Raw genomic sequence first — 14,057 nt, 5'->3', positions numbered from 1 at the left:
TTTCCAACCCAAACTAATCTATAATTCTATGATTTAAAAGAAGGAAGATACTGTTTTGAAAATTTAACCTGAGAATATGTTAGGATTGCAACTCACCAGCATGCTGAAGTTATCTCTTATATCTGAAAAACAGTTTTCTTCTGTTGAACCTGGATATCCACAGAGTAAAACATCATAACGCTGTAGTCCGTGGTCTGAAAAAATGGTTCTGTAATTACTAAACATTTTAATATGGCAATCCATTTAGTTATGATACCAGTACCAGAAATTTGGTCTCTCTTTGGACTTAGAATATTGCCAATTTTCCATTCTTTTGAAATGAATAAGTATGTATTGATCTAAGTGAAATGGTCTATATCATTTGTCATATATCTAGTACACATACCTTTAACTTAGGTAATATGGTCTAGTTCTCCAAGAAATAATAAGGTTGCTCAGCTGAAGTCTGTGCTAATATTTCTCTTATAAATATTTTTTTAATATTTCTGTAGATACAGATTAGTGTTTTTCACCAAACATATTTAATATTTTTCATTTACCCTCTGAACAAATAAAAATAAAAGAATTCTCTTATTTTAGCTATTTATCTTTTTCCACTTCATTTCAGTGTCATCCTAGTGGCTGCTTGATAGATCTCTGCTTGCAAATGGGAGTTATTATGGTTTTAAAACAAATGTGGAACAACTTCATGGAACTAGGCTATCCGTAAGTTCAGATGTTAAAGTTAATTGTTTACAAATAGTGAATACATTTTAGGGTGAGTCAGTGATAGGAAGAAGTATTTTTAGGTTTGGAGACTGTTTTCACTTTTTGCATCTCACATACTGTAATTTTATTCCCAAGGAAAGCATTAATTGCTGCTCTAAGACAAAGCTTCTTGGGGTGTGTTAACTGTCTAAATTGCTTATTATAATTTCATTTTCCATAACACAAACAGAGCTGTTCAACTTCCGAAGAGAGTAATGGGGGTAAGAGTCTTACAGTTCTCTTGAAACTGGAAGAATATGTTTTCAGGAAAAGATTGATCATCAAATATAAATTTAACTTAATTGAAGTCTCAGCCGTGACAATATGTCAGAAGGGGTTATGCTCACAACATGCAATCGTTCTGCAAATGAGGGGCAGTGTCCTGTATGTTGTGAAACATGGATTTTTGGAAAGGAGAAACCTACTTGAATAGTCTTCCTGTCTTCTCAGCCTAGCAGGATCTTAGCTGTGTCTAGAATTTATTTTAGAATTATTATTATTTTAAAACATGCTTGCATTCTGTAATGGAAGGAAGCGTTTTGTTTTGACAGAACCCTTGTTTGCAACTTTGGCAACAGTTGCTCTTTCAGTAACAAGAGAGATCAAGAGCCAAACACTAAATTAGCTTGAGAAAAAATAGTAGCAGTTTATAAAAATACTTATAAGAAAGTTTTCCATCTTCAGTCTCTTTTCCTTAATATCTAGAAACAAAAAGTAATCTTGAATTGCCCCCTGTGTCAGTACTGGATAATATTTTTCATTTGTATAACACTTTAATTTGTGAGCTGTTATCTACTTAATATTTATAACTACTTTGTGAAGAGATATCTGCCCAGCTTTATGAAAAATTGTCTTAAATATTTGTAACTTCATCGTTCAGCAACACATTTTTAAAACCCTTTTTCCTACTTCAAGAAAAAAGATATTCTGTAGGGCATGTAGATCTTTAGGTTTGTTCAAAAATAGATATATTCTACTATTCACTGTATTCTAGTAAGTTCTTACTGAGCTTCACTTGGTTTGTCTTTTACAGAACTGAAAATAAAATTATTTATTTTTTTAATACTCTTGCTATGCATTATTTTTTTTCTTTTTCTTTTTTTTTTTTTAATTTAGTCATTCAGGTAAATGGTACAAAAAAAGAGCCTATGCAAGCATTTTCCATGTTCTGAAAAGCTTATTTGTACAATGCTGAACATGCTACATTAAAGATATAATTAAAATCATAATGCAGAATTTCGAGAACTTTTATAAGTTCTTTGAATTGTATCTTAGATGATATTGTAAATACTTCCAAAAAATATGTAAGTAAGCATTCAGGTGCTATTCAAAATAGGCCTACTTACTTCAAAACAATACCAGAAAATATTTTAAATTACTGAGCAGACACAGCCAATAATACTCTCTTTATCTAATAAAGTTTATTACAGAATTGGTGGTCACGACGCAAAATGAAGAGAAGAGGGCAATCAATGGAGAATAAAATTTCTCTACCTCAGTGGGAAAAAGATTGGAATCTGCAGCCTATGAATCTCCATGGTTTAATGGACGAATATTTAGAGATGGGTGAGCAAATTTAGGGGAGGTGTCGGTTTTCTTCAGAGAGAGGACCTGTGTTGCACGCGGAAAGATCTTTCGCCTTTCCGATTTCTAACCGTAGAAATGCCTGTCTAGTTTTGCAGTTTGGCTTTACCACCATCTTTGTTGCTGCCTTCCCACTGGCACCTCTCCTGGCACTGCTGAACAACATCATAGAAATCAGGTTGGATGCGTACAAGTTTGTCACGCAGTGGCGCAGACCCATGCCTGCAAGAGCAACAGATATAGGTGAGAGAACCTACTGGCTGTCGCTGTCAGTACCATCTCTTGGTGTTTTCTTCTTTAAAACAGCTCAGCTCCTGAAATATTTCACGTGTCAAGACGATACTATAACCTGCAGATCTCAGTGACCACTCTGCTGTTAAGCAACAGAAAGAGGACTCATCAAATTTGTTTTTCATTGCCAACCGTAATAGTTTGAATATTGAAAACAGGCTAAACAGTATTTCAGGCTTCTGATTTGTGGAACTCTAGGTTTAAAATCAAATGAATTTAGAAATTAAATATAAGGACTAAATTCACTTTTGGTTTAAAACTGAATCTTGACTAGTTTTTCTGACTCATAATTCTCTCCCAATAAGAAAGGAAAACTGTATGTCTAATAATGACTTTATTATCACAGTATGACTTTATATGACTTAATATGGTCATAAAAACCTGACAAAGTCGTTTTCATTTCTCTTGTTTCTAGGTATCTGGTATGGAATTCTGGAAGGAATTGGAGTTCTGGCTGTCATCACCAATGCCTTTGTTATTGCCATTACTTCTGATTACATTCCACGTTTTGTCTATGCATACAAATATGGTCCCTGTACAGATCAAGGGTACAGACAAGAAAAGTAATTAAGATATTCTTTATATATACATATATATTTCAGTGGAAGCACACTTTTGCTGCTGTATTTCTGTGATAACGTGCTTAACATATAACAGATGTATTTCTCAAATAAAATAGTATGCTCACAGTGTGTGATAGCAGAATATGCTTATGTACAGGATCTATGCTGTATAACTGCTTTATGAAGAAGGTCCTGACCCTTTGGCTTTTCCTTTCAGATGCTTAAAAGGATATGTCAACAGCAGTTTATCAGTATTTGATTTGAGTGAACTTGGGATGGGATACTCAGGATACTGTCGGTATGTCTCCCTTCTTGTAATGCTGGAATGGACATTAAATCAGACAGTAGATTTAAAGTTAGTGCTTAAATCACTGGTATAATAGTTTCCTTTTTTCCCTGTAAAAAGCACTGGAGTTCATGTTTGTTCAACATGAAGTTTCAGGTGCAAACAGTGTGTGGTAGGACACAGTACTAACACATTGAAAACCTATGTTCTGAGTTTTTCCAGGACTCTTGCAAACCATTATCTTTTGTGCCTCTGCGAATTATTTAATTTCAAAGTTTCACCACCTGCCAAGAAGGGTAAAAGTTCTCATTTCAGTTTTGTTTAGCATTCTGAAGTCTCTTCATTAAAATACACAATTAAAGTTTTTGTGGCTCTGACCCAGGTTGTGATTGCAAACAGTTATGCAAAATGAATACAAGAAATTCAGCATAAAAATGAAATATGATGTTGCATGCATGAACTCCTGGTTTCAGATTTAGTTTTGCAGTGAGCATTAGTTTAAATTAGAATCGTGTTACATTTATGCCAGCTTTGTCTGGAGAACCTTAAGTGCTTATAAGCAAAGACAAGAACAAATTGAGAGTCAACACATTTGAACTTAACACTTCAGCTTTCTAACAGTAAAAAAAATTGTTTGCTCTGGATTCTTGGAAGCAAAAAGTACCATCTCATAAATAACAATATTTAATACCCTGTATTGTGGACTGTTCTCCTTTTCTGTTTCATTCCTCTTGAAGTCTGCTTTCACTTCAGTTTCTCTCCTTTTAGACAGATCTGGGATGAACTAGAGATCACTTGACCATGTTCAGGTTTTTCAGCACAGGCTAATATATTTGGTTTCTCTTTGCTTTGCAGGTACAGAGACTACAGAGCCCCACCATGGAGTTCAACTCCATATGAATTCACTTTGCAGTTTTGGCATGTCCTGGCAGCACGACTGGCCTTCATCATAGTATTTGAGGTTAGTTGTGGAAAGGAACAATTCCTTTCTTCCTCTCTAAAGTCTGACTTGATTCTTTACAGTAGTTCTATAAGTAAATTGCCATTTTCATCGCTTGCTTGTTCATTATGGTCAAGAGAGAGGAAAAAGAAATTGTCTTCCCCGAAGTGTTGTCTGTCAGCTGCTTCAGACAGAATTGACAGAGCATGCACTTATTTTAGAGTCCCTCTAAAATCATATTTCCTTAACAGTCATCTTATACGGCATGTTGGTTCCCAACCAAATCTTTTACATTTTATTGAAAAAAAAGAAATGCAAGTTTTGAGTACATTAGGCTTGGTTATTACAAGATAAAATATGTGTTAGGAAAATGATACATGATTCTAACCTAATGTAAAAGTAGAAATATATTAAGTTTGAAGAATGTATTGCATACTCTTCAGGAATCTGGTTCCTATTTCCATTATAAGCTCTTAACAAAGACTGCTTGTAGTTAATGCTTGCATTTGTTAATCAGACTAGCATATCCTGCAGTCATACCTTCATTTAAGTCACTAACTGTACCCTTAATTTTACTTTTCAGAAGACTTCAGCGTTTCCCCATTTGTGTTAGACCACTCATTTATTCCCATATCAGTGTGTTTTTATTAAAAAAAAACAAAGCAGTTGCCATTCAGTCATGAATTGAACCTCAGGTCCAGTTTTACTACAAACTCTTTAAGGCTTTAAAATGTGGACCTACAAATGAATAATTATCAATTTTTTAAGCAATTATTTTTGTTCTTCTTTTCAGCACCTTGTTTTTGGAATAAAGTCCTTCATTGCCTACCTGATTCCAGACATGCCCAAAGACTTGTGCGACAGAATGAGGAGAGAGAAATACTTAGTCCAGGAAATGATGTATGAGGCTGAACTGGAACATTTGCAAAGAGAAAGGAAAAAGAACGGGAAACAGTATCACCATGAATGGCCTTAGTCACTACTGTGCTGCAACAAAAACACTTTGGAATGGAAGAGTGTGGTTACAAAGCGAAGTCAGTCGGGCATCGGCGTGTGAGATCCTCTCGTGGTGTATATATGTTCTTGCTGGGCAGTGCAGTTGCAGACTTTGGTAGGCACTGGCAAACAAATGTTTCCCACAATGGCAATGAAAAGCCTTAGCTGTCACTGGTCTGTGGTGAGCTCCGAGGAGAACTGGCACTCAGGAACGTGCAGTCAGCGTAAAAGCTTGGACAGTGGTTTGCAAAAAGGCCAGGAATGTTCATGCTGTTCGTGAAGGTACAGCATGAACCTTCAGCATAATGAAATTGTGAATTACCAGCGCAATGAAAACAAAAAGATTACCTGTGAACTTAAAGAGTAAGGGCATGACTAAAACCAACTTATATGATATCCACTACTTCTACAGCTTCTGATTGCTCAGTTCCATCTGTAATGCCTCTAAAGAAAAGAGCAATTGTTGCCTTTGTGGCCATAACTTGATCTTTCAGGCTTACTGTTTTGTCAGGTTTGTCCTAGTCTCTTGCTGAGATTGTGGATGTGGTCCTACCCTAAAAAAAGGGGTCTGTGGCTGCTTAATATATATACTATGCAGTTTAAGATTTGCACATCAGTGTCATTAATTTATCCTTCTAGTTGCAAACCAAAAATTCCAAATTCAAAAAGAAAACAGCAGCACTAGCAGAATGCATCACATTGCCCACATTGCAGCTCTGTTTGAAAATGACACAGCTGTTGAGTTGTCTTTCCACCTGTGTGTGTGGAAAGGCCACCTCCACATGCTCCCAGGATGAAAGAACTGTCATTTTCCTGCTCTGATGTAGCATGCAGGTGTCTGTGTTACTGTTCCTTTTGGCCTGTCTGGGCAATGATTCCATGACTTCACAAAATGCTAACTTGAAATATTCCCATGCTGTGCAAATTACTTAGTCTTCAAAATACAATTAACTTTTTTATAGTATGCAAGCTTCTGCAGATATATATCAGATGTACAGTATCACATCGTGACTTGCTTGTTCAGGGAAGGAGAAACAGTTTATAACAATGCTCTTCTTACTCTAATAGTAAATGTTCCAGTAACATACACTTCTTTTATTGGCCTAACTATGTCAAAACATGGGAGATAGATACAGGCAAATATATATACAGATTGTACATAAATGCATACACATACAGTGGTTACTTTTATTATTATTATTACTATTATTACTATTATTATTATTATTATTATTATTATTATTATTATTATTATTACTATGCCTTCTTACTTTGGGGGGGCTTTTTGCATAAAATCACTATAAAAAGTAGATGTTCATGTAAGAATCAAATTTCAGTTTTTATGTGCAAACAGCATACTGCAGTGTTGTTTGTGGTTATAGTCAAATTTTGGTGATGAAATTGTCTATTACTAGCATTTCATAATAGGGGAAAAGCACTTAAACAGTTTAAACAAGTTTGCAGGGATGCCTTGCAGAGAAGGGTGTGGAGACCCAGAGTTATAATCTTATATTTCTCTTGTACAATTTTAAATAATGTTTCTCTGTATTAGATGAGAAAATTTAAAAAAAAACACAAAGGGTCACAAAGCACAGTAACTATAAAGGCTGCAAATTTTAACATTATTTTTAGGGATAAAGCTGCAGCAAAATCACTGCTGACAGATATGAAAAGACCTGAATTTTTACTATTTACAATACCCTATTGAACTAAAAAGTGTGATTCCAATATTTACTTGCATCTATTAGCACAATAATTTTATTTTATTCTAATAAAATTAATTTCAAGAGTCAAGACCCATCAGGGTGGGTAAATAGAATCTGTTGTATCCAGAGGACCTAGCATCAGACTTTTAAGTTCTTTAATTGTTTCACCATATTAATGAGATTTCTTGGTTAATTCCTGCTCTCTGTGACCAGACAAGGCAACTATAGGAGTACCTACAGTATTACATAACAGGAGGAAAGAAATTTGAAGATCTGTTCCAATCAGATATATTACTCACTCATTCTGTGATAAAGGGCTCAGTTTCCCATGTTTTGGAAAGGCTGTTTTGTTTATTCATATTCTGGGTTATGTGTTAAATTCCTCAGGAGTCATTATCAGAAAAAAGTGAGTGCACTCTCCTCGGTGCTTACAGAATCACAGCATTTTATTTGATGGATTGTCTCTCTGTTTCATTCTGTGGGTTATCAAGCACAGTTTGACAGCATTAACTCTGTGTCAGAGTTTTTGTTTCTGTGCCACATAGTGATTGTACTTCAGTTCTTCATAGGGTCACAGATGAGCTCTTTTTAATGTTTTCTCTAAAAACAAAATGCCTTGGCTGGCCCAAGGGATAAAGATATAGGGTAAAATCAGTCAAAAATCAGAAATATTGATTATTTTGTACTTTCCTGTTTCTGGCACCTGTCAATACATACTTAGGCAAATTCCAATTGGACTTAAAAAAACACATAAAAAAGAAAATCTTTTTGTATTTGAGATTTAAATATATATGCTATTAATTATTTTCAACACTGGTATATAGGAGTCTACTAAAGGCAAGTATGTAGATCTGACATGGTGCATTTTATGCACTGGAAAAGCACAAGAAGCTTGGAGAAACACTCTGTGTGTCCTTTACTTTTGGAGGATGTCAGCCACGTGTAAAAGTCTTGCCACTATCTAGCCATTTGCTTAAGCTGAGAAACCTTTTTGCTAGACTTCATTTAGTATACTGTTTTCATTGACTGCACGTTATTTTCCTAAAGTATAAGGCACACACTGTCCTCAGGAATAATGTATTTTTTGAATGGTGAATGATCTTTTCATATTCTAAATATTGTCTTTTCAAACAAATGACTGGTATGACTAGACTGCATGTAGGCTGCATTTGTGAAATCTGACAAAGCTTTAGAACCTCAATTTGTGCAAAAATGCTTTAGATCGTTGCAGATCTAATCTGTGACAACTTTGCTCTATGCATGCGCCCTTGGAGAGACTGCATGAGCAGCTAGATATTTTTATGTATAAGGGATTAGTCAAAATGTCTTAATTATTCCTAACCAAATTCTGCGTCTTCGTTCAGACAAAAGAAATTTCCATTTCAGAAATGGCAAAAAGTCCAGATACGTGATACACATCTCATTTCTTATGACTTTTTATTCTAAATTTGCGCTTAATATGTGAGATCTGAATTTTGGTGAATAAAAAAAAGGGAAAATAAGAATTCTGTTTCATTAGCCATCCTAATAATAGCTCAAAGTCTGTCTCCCTGTAGAGGGAGGCAGTTAGAGCTCAGCATTCACAACTGAGTGCTAACAGGGTTGCCTGAATGTTGAGCCCAGGCTCACACAGCACAGTGATTGAGCATCCTGATGGAGTACTAGTGTTTGGAAACAAGATAAAACTCAGCAAAGCCTTCAGCAAAGCCTTTGAAACTGTCTACTGCAGCACTCTCCTGGAGAAGCTGGCAGCCCATGGCTTGATCAGGTGCACTCTTTGCTGGGTTAAAAGTGGCTGGATGGCCGTGCCCAGGGAGTGGTGTTGCATCCAGTGGGTGGCTGGTCACTGGTGGGGCTCCCCAAGGCTCAGTGTTGGGGCCAGTCCTGTTTAATACCTTTATCAGTGGACAGAGGAATCAAGTGCACTTGCAGTAAGTCTGCAGACAACACTAAGTTGGGTGGGACTGTTGATGTGGTGGAGGGTAGGAAGGCTCTGCAGAGGGATCTGGACAGACTGGATCGATGAGCCAAGGCCAATTGTATGAGGTTCAACACAGCAAAGTGCCGAGTCCAGCACTTGGGTCACAACAACCCCCTGCAGTGCTACAGGCTGGGGACAGAGTGGCTGGAAAAGGACCTGGTCAACAGCAGCTGAACATGAGCCAGCAGTGTGGCCAGGAAGGCCAGGGGAATCCTGGCCTTTATCAGGGATAGTGTGGCCAGCAGGACCAGGGAAGTGATTGTTCCCCTGTACTCAGCTCTGGTGAGGCCACCCCTGGAGTGCTGTGTCCAGCTCTGGGCCCCTCAGTTCAGGAAGGACATTGAGGTGCTGGAGCAGGTCCAGAGAAGGACAATTAGGCTGGTGAAGGGTTTAGAGATTAAGTCATATGAGGAGCAGCCGAGGGAGCTGGGGCTGTTTAGTGTGGAGAAGAGAAGGCTCAGGATAGACTTTAGCACTCTCTACAACTCTCCGAAAGGAGGTTGTAGGAAAATGAAGTTTGACCTCTTCTCCCAGTTAACTGGTGACAGAAGAGATGACATAGCCTCAAGCTGCACCAGGGGAGGTTCAGGTTGGACATCAGGAAGAATTTTTTCACTGAAAGCATTGGAATGGGCTGCCCAGGGAGGTGGTTAAGTCCCCATCCCTGGAAGTGTTCAAGAAACAACGGGACATGGCACTTCATGCTGTGGTTTGGTTGTGGTGGTGATGGTCGGTCAAAGATTAGAACTTGATGATCTTGGAGGTCTTTTCCAACCCTGATGATTCTGTGATTCAATGGCTGCTTCTGTTATCTTTCTTTCCTACCCCTTTTTGCTAAAGGATTTATAGAGAAAATTTAGGTGAACATTGAAGTTAATATTGATGATGACAAGGCTAAAGTTTCAGTAGTGGTGAGGTTAAGGGAGTTTTTGTTACATGTTTCTTAGAAAGTCCATGTGTTTCTTGCTACAAAATACACATCAGCTGTAGCGATGTCCTTTTCCAACAACGACTTGTCATAAAATGGGTTCTGAGAAACAGTTTGGCTCAATTGTGTCCTATGGAAAGCTCAAAAGGAAAATATCGAGACACTAGTGAAAATAGGTTAATAGGTAAATACCTTAATGCAAAAATTTATAAATTTCCAGAAGTTTCCTTCATAGAAAGCTCTGCAGAAGGAAAATTATCTTGGGAAACACAGTTTTAGGGTGATGTTAATGTGGGGAAAGGCAAGAATTTTTGTGATACTTTATTGTTAATGTGCCATTAAGATGATCAGTCTAATAATGTACACAGTGCACATCTGCTGTTTCCTTGCTGCATCTTCTTCCACTGCAGACTCCAGTTGGGAGTGTTGCCAGAGAGAATTTCTGGAGCCATGGGATCCAGTGGAGTTACCTGCAAAGCCCTACATGGCACTGTGGGACTTTGTAATCTTTTGCATTATGCCACAGTTCATTAAGAGACAAATTAGCACATGCATATTTCGAAGCATCATCTCATTTTGGTTAAATGAAAACCATCCATGTCCATAAATTGAATGGGCAATTGTCATATCAATAAAACTCACTTTATAGAAACAGCTACCTATGAATGCAATAAAGATAATGGAAAATAAAATAAAAATCACATTTTCTATTAAGTTTCTATTAAGAAAAGGGGCAGAGATAAAAATAGTGGTATCAGCAATCAGTTACAACACAGTAGTACTTCCAGAATCATTTTATTTTTTTGTAGTCCCCATAAAGTGCTGATGTTGCTTATTTTGGGGCAAAGGTTGAAACAAATGTAAGGCCAGCCTTTCATAATAGTGTTTATTTGGTGTTAAGGCTAACACTAGAATTCAAACAGAATTCCACATCTAGGCAGACCTTTTATTTTGTTGCGAAGCATATTTTGTCTGCCTAAAATGCATACAGTGACACTTTTTGGAAGTGTTTAAGTGAATTGCAAACTTAAATTCCTGTAGTGGAAAATTTAGCAGCTTAAAAAGTTCCTTAAGTGTGTTCATACTCAACCTTATGCTTGCAATGCCCATGTTCTTCTGGGGTAAAATGCAACAACCAGCATGTGGAGGCAGGCTGAGGATAGGCAGAGGAAGCAAAGGGATCATCTTCATTTCGGCAGGTTTTGCTCCAGAATTGCAACAGGCTCTGAAAAACAAGGATTTGAGCATGGAGTGTTGGGTCAGCCCTCCTGATCTTTCTCCTTTTCTCCTCTGGCTCATTCTTTACTTACCCTCGGTGTTTTAATACACGCTGCCTTCTGTCTGACAGTCCAATTTCCAGGGCAATTCTGTGACTGCAGATTTATTTACAGGCTGGTTTTGGATGTTCTTTACCGAGAAGCCAAAGTGGGAAGTGCACAAGTACTAGTTTGTCTGGTGCTTCCCACAAATCAGTACGCACTGGACGAAGCAGTGCTGGGCAGCACGAGGTGCCTGCAGGTGTACTGTTTCTGGATCTGTCCTTTCAGTCACTTCCCCAAGCACCACACTTTGTTCTCCCTGTGTCCCTTCCTACACACACGCACAATCCTAAATACTCTCCACAATCTTATAGTTTTTAAATTTATATAACAGCCTAGCATTGACAATTTTTGTCTGATATTGCCACTGCAATCGCATTTGCCAGAAATTTGGATTGACATGATTTTGGCATAACCACGATAGCACAATGTTACCACAACAGCACAAAGTTCTAATGGCACAGCAAGGAACTGTGGAGAAATCACTTTGCTATTCCATGTTATACAGGAACTTTTTTAATCCAGGACTTGGGTTTAGTCTTGAAATGCTAATGGTGTATTCCCTCCTCACTGCCCTGGAAGTGACCTTGTGTTAGTTCTGTTGGCTCATTCTAACTTCTTGGTATAACCTCTATAATGTTAGATGTTCTTTGTAGTTTGCATTCTAATTGACTTGAGCTACTTAGTAGAATGCTACTGGGTGAGAAATCAGGATTAAACCCAATAGAGTCTAAAGCTAACGAGATTCTAACTGCTGAGAACATGACAATTTTTCTGTTCATAATGGAAAAAAATTCAGATCACATTTTTATTTTGTGTTCTATTTAAATGACTCAGAGTTTTGTATTGAAAAATCTTCCAAACTGTTGGCTCTGATTTTTACCTAGAGTAGTATCAGTGAAATTTCAGTTCTTGGAAATAATCTCATGTAAAATCTAACTGAATAAGATAGTTCAGTCATTTTTTACTCTGATAGTCCTGGCTAACTTGCAATATCATGATCGTACAAGATTTCTTAAAATGTGTATATATTTGAAATTTATGTAATATTTAAATACAACTTCATTTCTAAGTAAGGAGTAAAAATAAAATTTCAGCTATTTTTTCTATTCGTAAATCCACACTTTGTAAGGAATATTTAAAATAAGTTTACAGTACCATAGAGCGTTTCAGACAAATTCACTTTTCTGTGCAAAACCTCGAAGTTCCTCTGGCGTGTCAGCTTTCGGTTTCTTTTTAATATTACTTTTACAAGCCAGTATGTACCCCAGAACTAAAAGAATTCACTGAGGAAAAAGCTGTAGATCTGATTAACTATTGTAAGACACTTTTGGCGTAAGTTTGTCTTTGAGATGCTGTTTACTTTATCAAGGTTTACATGTACAAATGCAACTACTTACTGTATCATACACATTTGAATATTGCATTTTTTTCAGTAATAAACTTGGATATCTTTGAAAGCGGCTTTGATCTTTATTATTCCAAATATTCAAAGTTAATTTTAAAAAAATCATATACTTAAAAAGTGAGTGCTAATGAGCCTTCAAACCATACTATTGCAAGGAAGTAATTTCAGGGTTGGCTCGGGCACTTATAGCAATTAAATACTCAATTACTTTGATCTCAAGGCACAGATAGAATCAGTTTTCAAATTTTTAGCCATCTATGATCTCCTGCTTTCACCAGTGACTAACAAGTTCTTAAATTTAAGCTCCTTTAGAATTTACCTGTTCTAATTCTCAGTTTTTCAACCAAAGTGGACAGGCTAGCTCTTCCCTGGAAGGGTCAGTGGCTCAGGATATAAAGGAAATGAGAAGATAACTGTAAAAAATACTGACATGAATACTTAATCAGAATGGTAATTTCTCTGAATTCCAGTCTTCCTAGGACTTATTCTTAAATCTTGCTAAAAGACTGAATAATGAACTACTGATTAACAATTCTAGCCATCATTTGTAAGTGCACATGTTGGACTTATTAAACCCTGTGCCTGGCTCCATTACAAATACAGAAAACACTTGGGCTTAATGAGCAGCTTTAGCCGAAACAAAACTAATTTGTAAATATGAAGAAAAATTTTTCATGATATTTCTTCAACAGCATTTGGAGAGAATGAAATTCTAGCCAACATAAATCACTGTTTTTGACATTAAAGGGAAGAATTAAGATTCTCTTTTGTGGCAAACAACTTGAAAATATACTGAGTCTGTAGTGAATCCAATGTTGCTAAACTTGTGAAATGCATGCAGAACATAATAATACTGCATTGAGCAAGTGCCTTAAATATTCAGAGCAGACTTTGTTATCTTCACAGTTACAGGTCCTCAAATCAGATATCCTCTAGCTACCAGTAGAGAGGGTTTTATCCTCCTCCATCTGACTGTATAGCTTCATATTGGTGTTTGGAAACACTTCTACTCAGGAATTATTTTATGCCCTTATGCATGATAGTTAGGCTTTCTTAATACAACCTAGTCAATCGTGTGTGGCCATGAGATGTAAATGATGTGTGAGGAGGCTTTTTGCGATACCTGGGAATAGGATTAACCTGACCTCCCTTCTCTCCCTCCATCAGAGGGCAATTCACAGTCTCACCTTAGTGAGAGACTTCAGAAACTTCTCCAAAGTCTTATTTTATCTCAAATTCACCTTTGCACATTTGCCCTCAATGGAAGGTTACTGAACAGAGCATGTGATAGAGATGTAGTGCAGCTGC

The 14,057-nt window shown here is 36.9% G+C and overlaps 1 protein-coding gene across 3 annotated transcripts in view; it reads left to right on the top strand.

Moving 5' to 3' along the window:
* ANO3 (anoctamin 3) overlaps positions 1-7,399 on the top strand; it is a 121,645-nt gene extending 114,246 nt beyond the window's left edge. For all 3 annotated transcript variants that reach the window (XM_018081837.1, XM_018081835.1, XM_018081836.1), the window contains 7 exons: positions 608-705; positions 2,168-2,313; positions 2,422-2,574; positions 3,038-3,185; positions 3,403-3,483; positions 4,327-4,432; positions 5,205-7,399. In XM_018081837.1, the coding sequence (XP_017937326.1) occupies positions 608-705; positions 2,168-2,313; positions 2,422-2,574; positions 3,038-3,185; positions 3,403-3,483; positions 4,327-4,432; positions 5,205-5,387 (915 nt within the window). In that variant the 3' untranslated portion in view covers positions 5,388-7,399. The remainder of the gene's footprint in view (positions 1-607; positions 706-2,167; positions 2,314-2,421; positions 2,575-3,037; positions 3,186-3,402; positions 3,484-4,326; positions 4,433-5,204) is intronic.
* Positions 7,400-14,057: the final 6,658 nt, after the last annotated feature.

This window comes from Manacus vitellinus, unplaced genomic scaffold (assembly GCF_001715985.3).
Source record: "Manacus vitellinus isolate BGI_N305 unplaced genomic scaffold, ASM171598v3 scaffold_57_pilon, whole genome shotgun sequence".
Classification (NCBI taxonomy): domain Eukaryota; kingdom Metazoa; phylum Chordata; class Aves; order Passeriformes; family Pipridae; genus Manacus; species Manacus vitellinus.
Note: the sequence above shows the minus strand (reverse complement) of the source record. Positions and strands in the feature narration are given on the sequence as shown.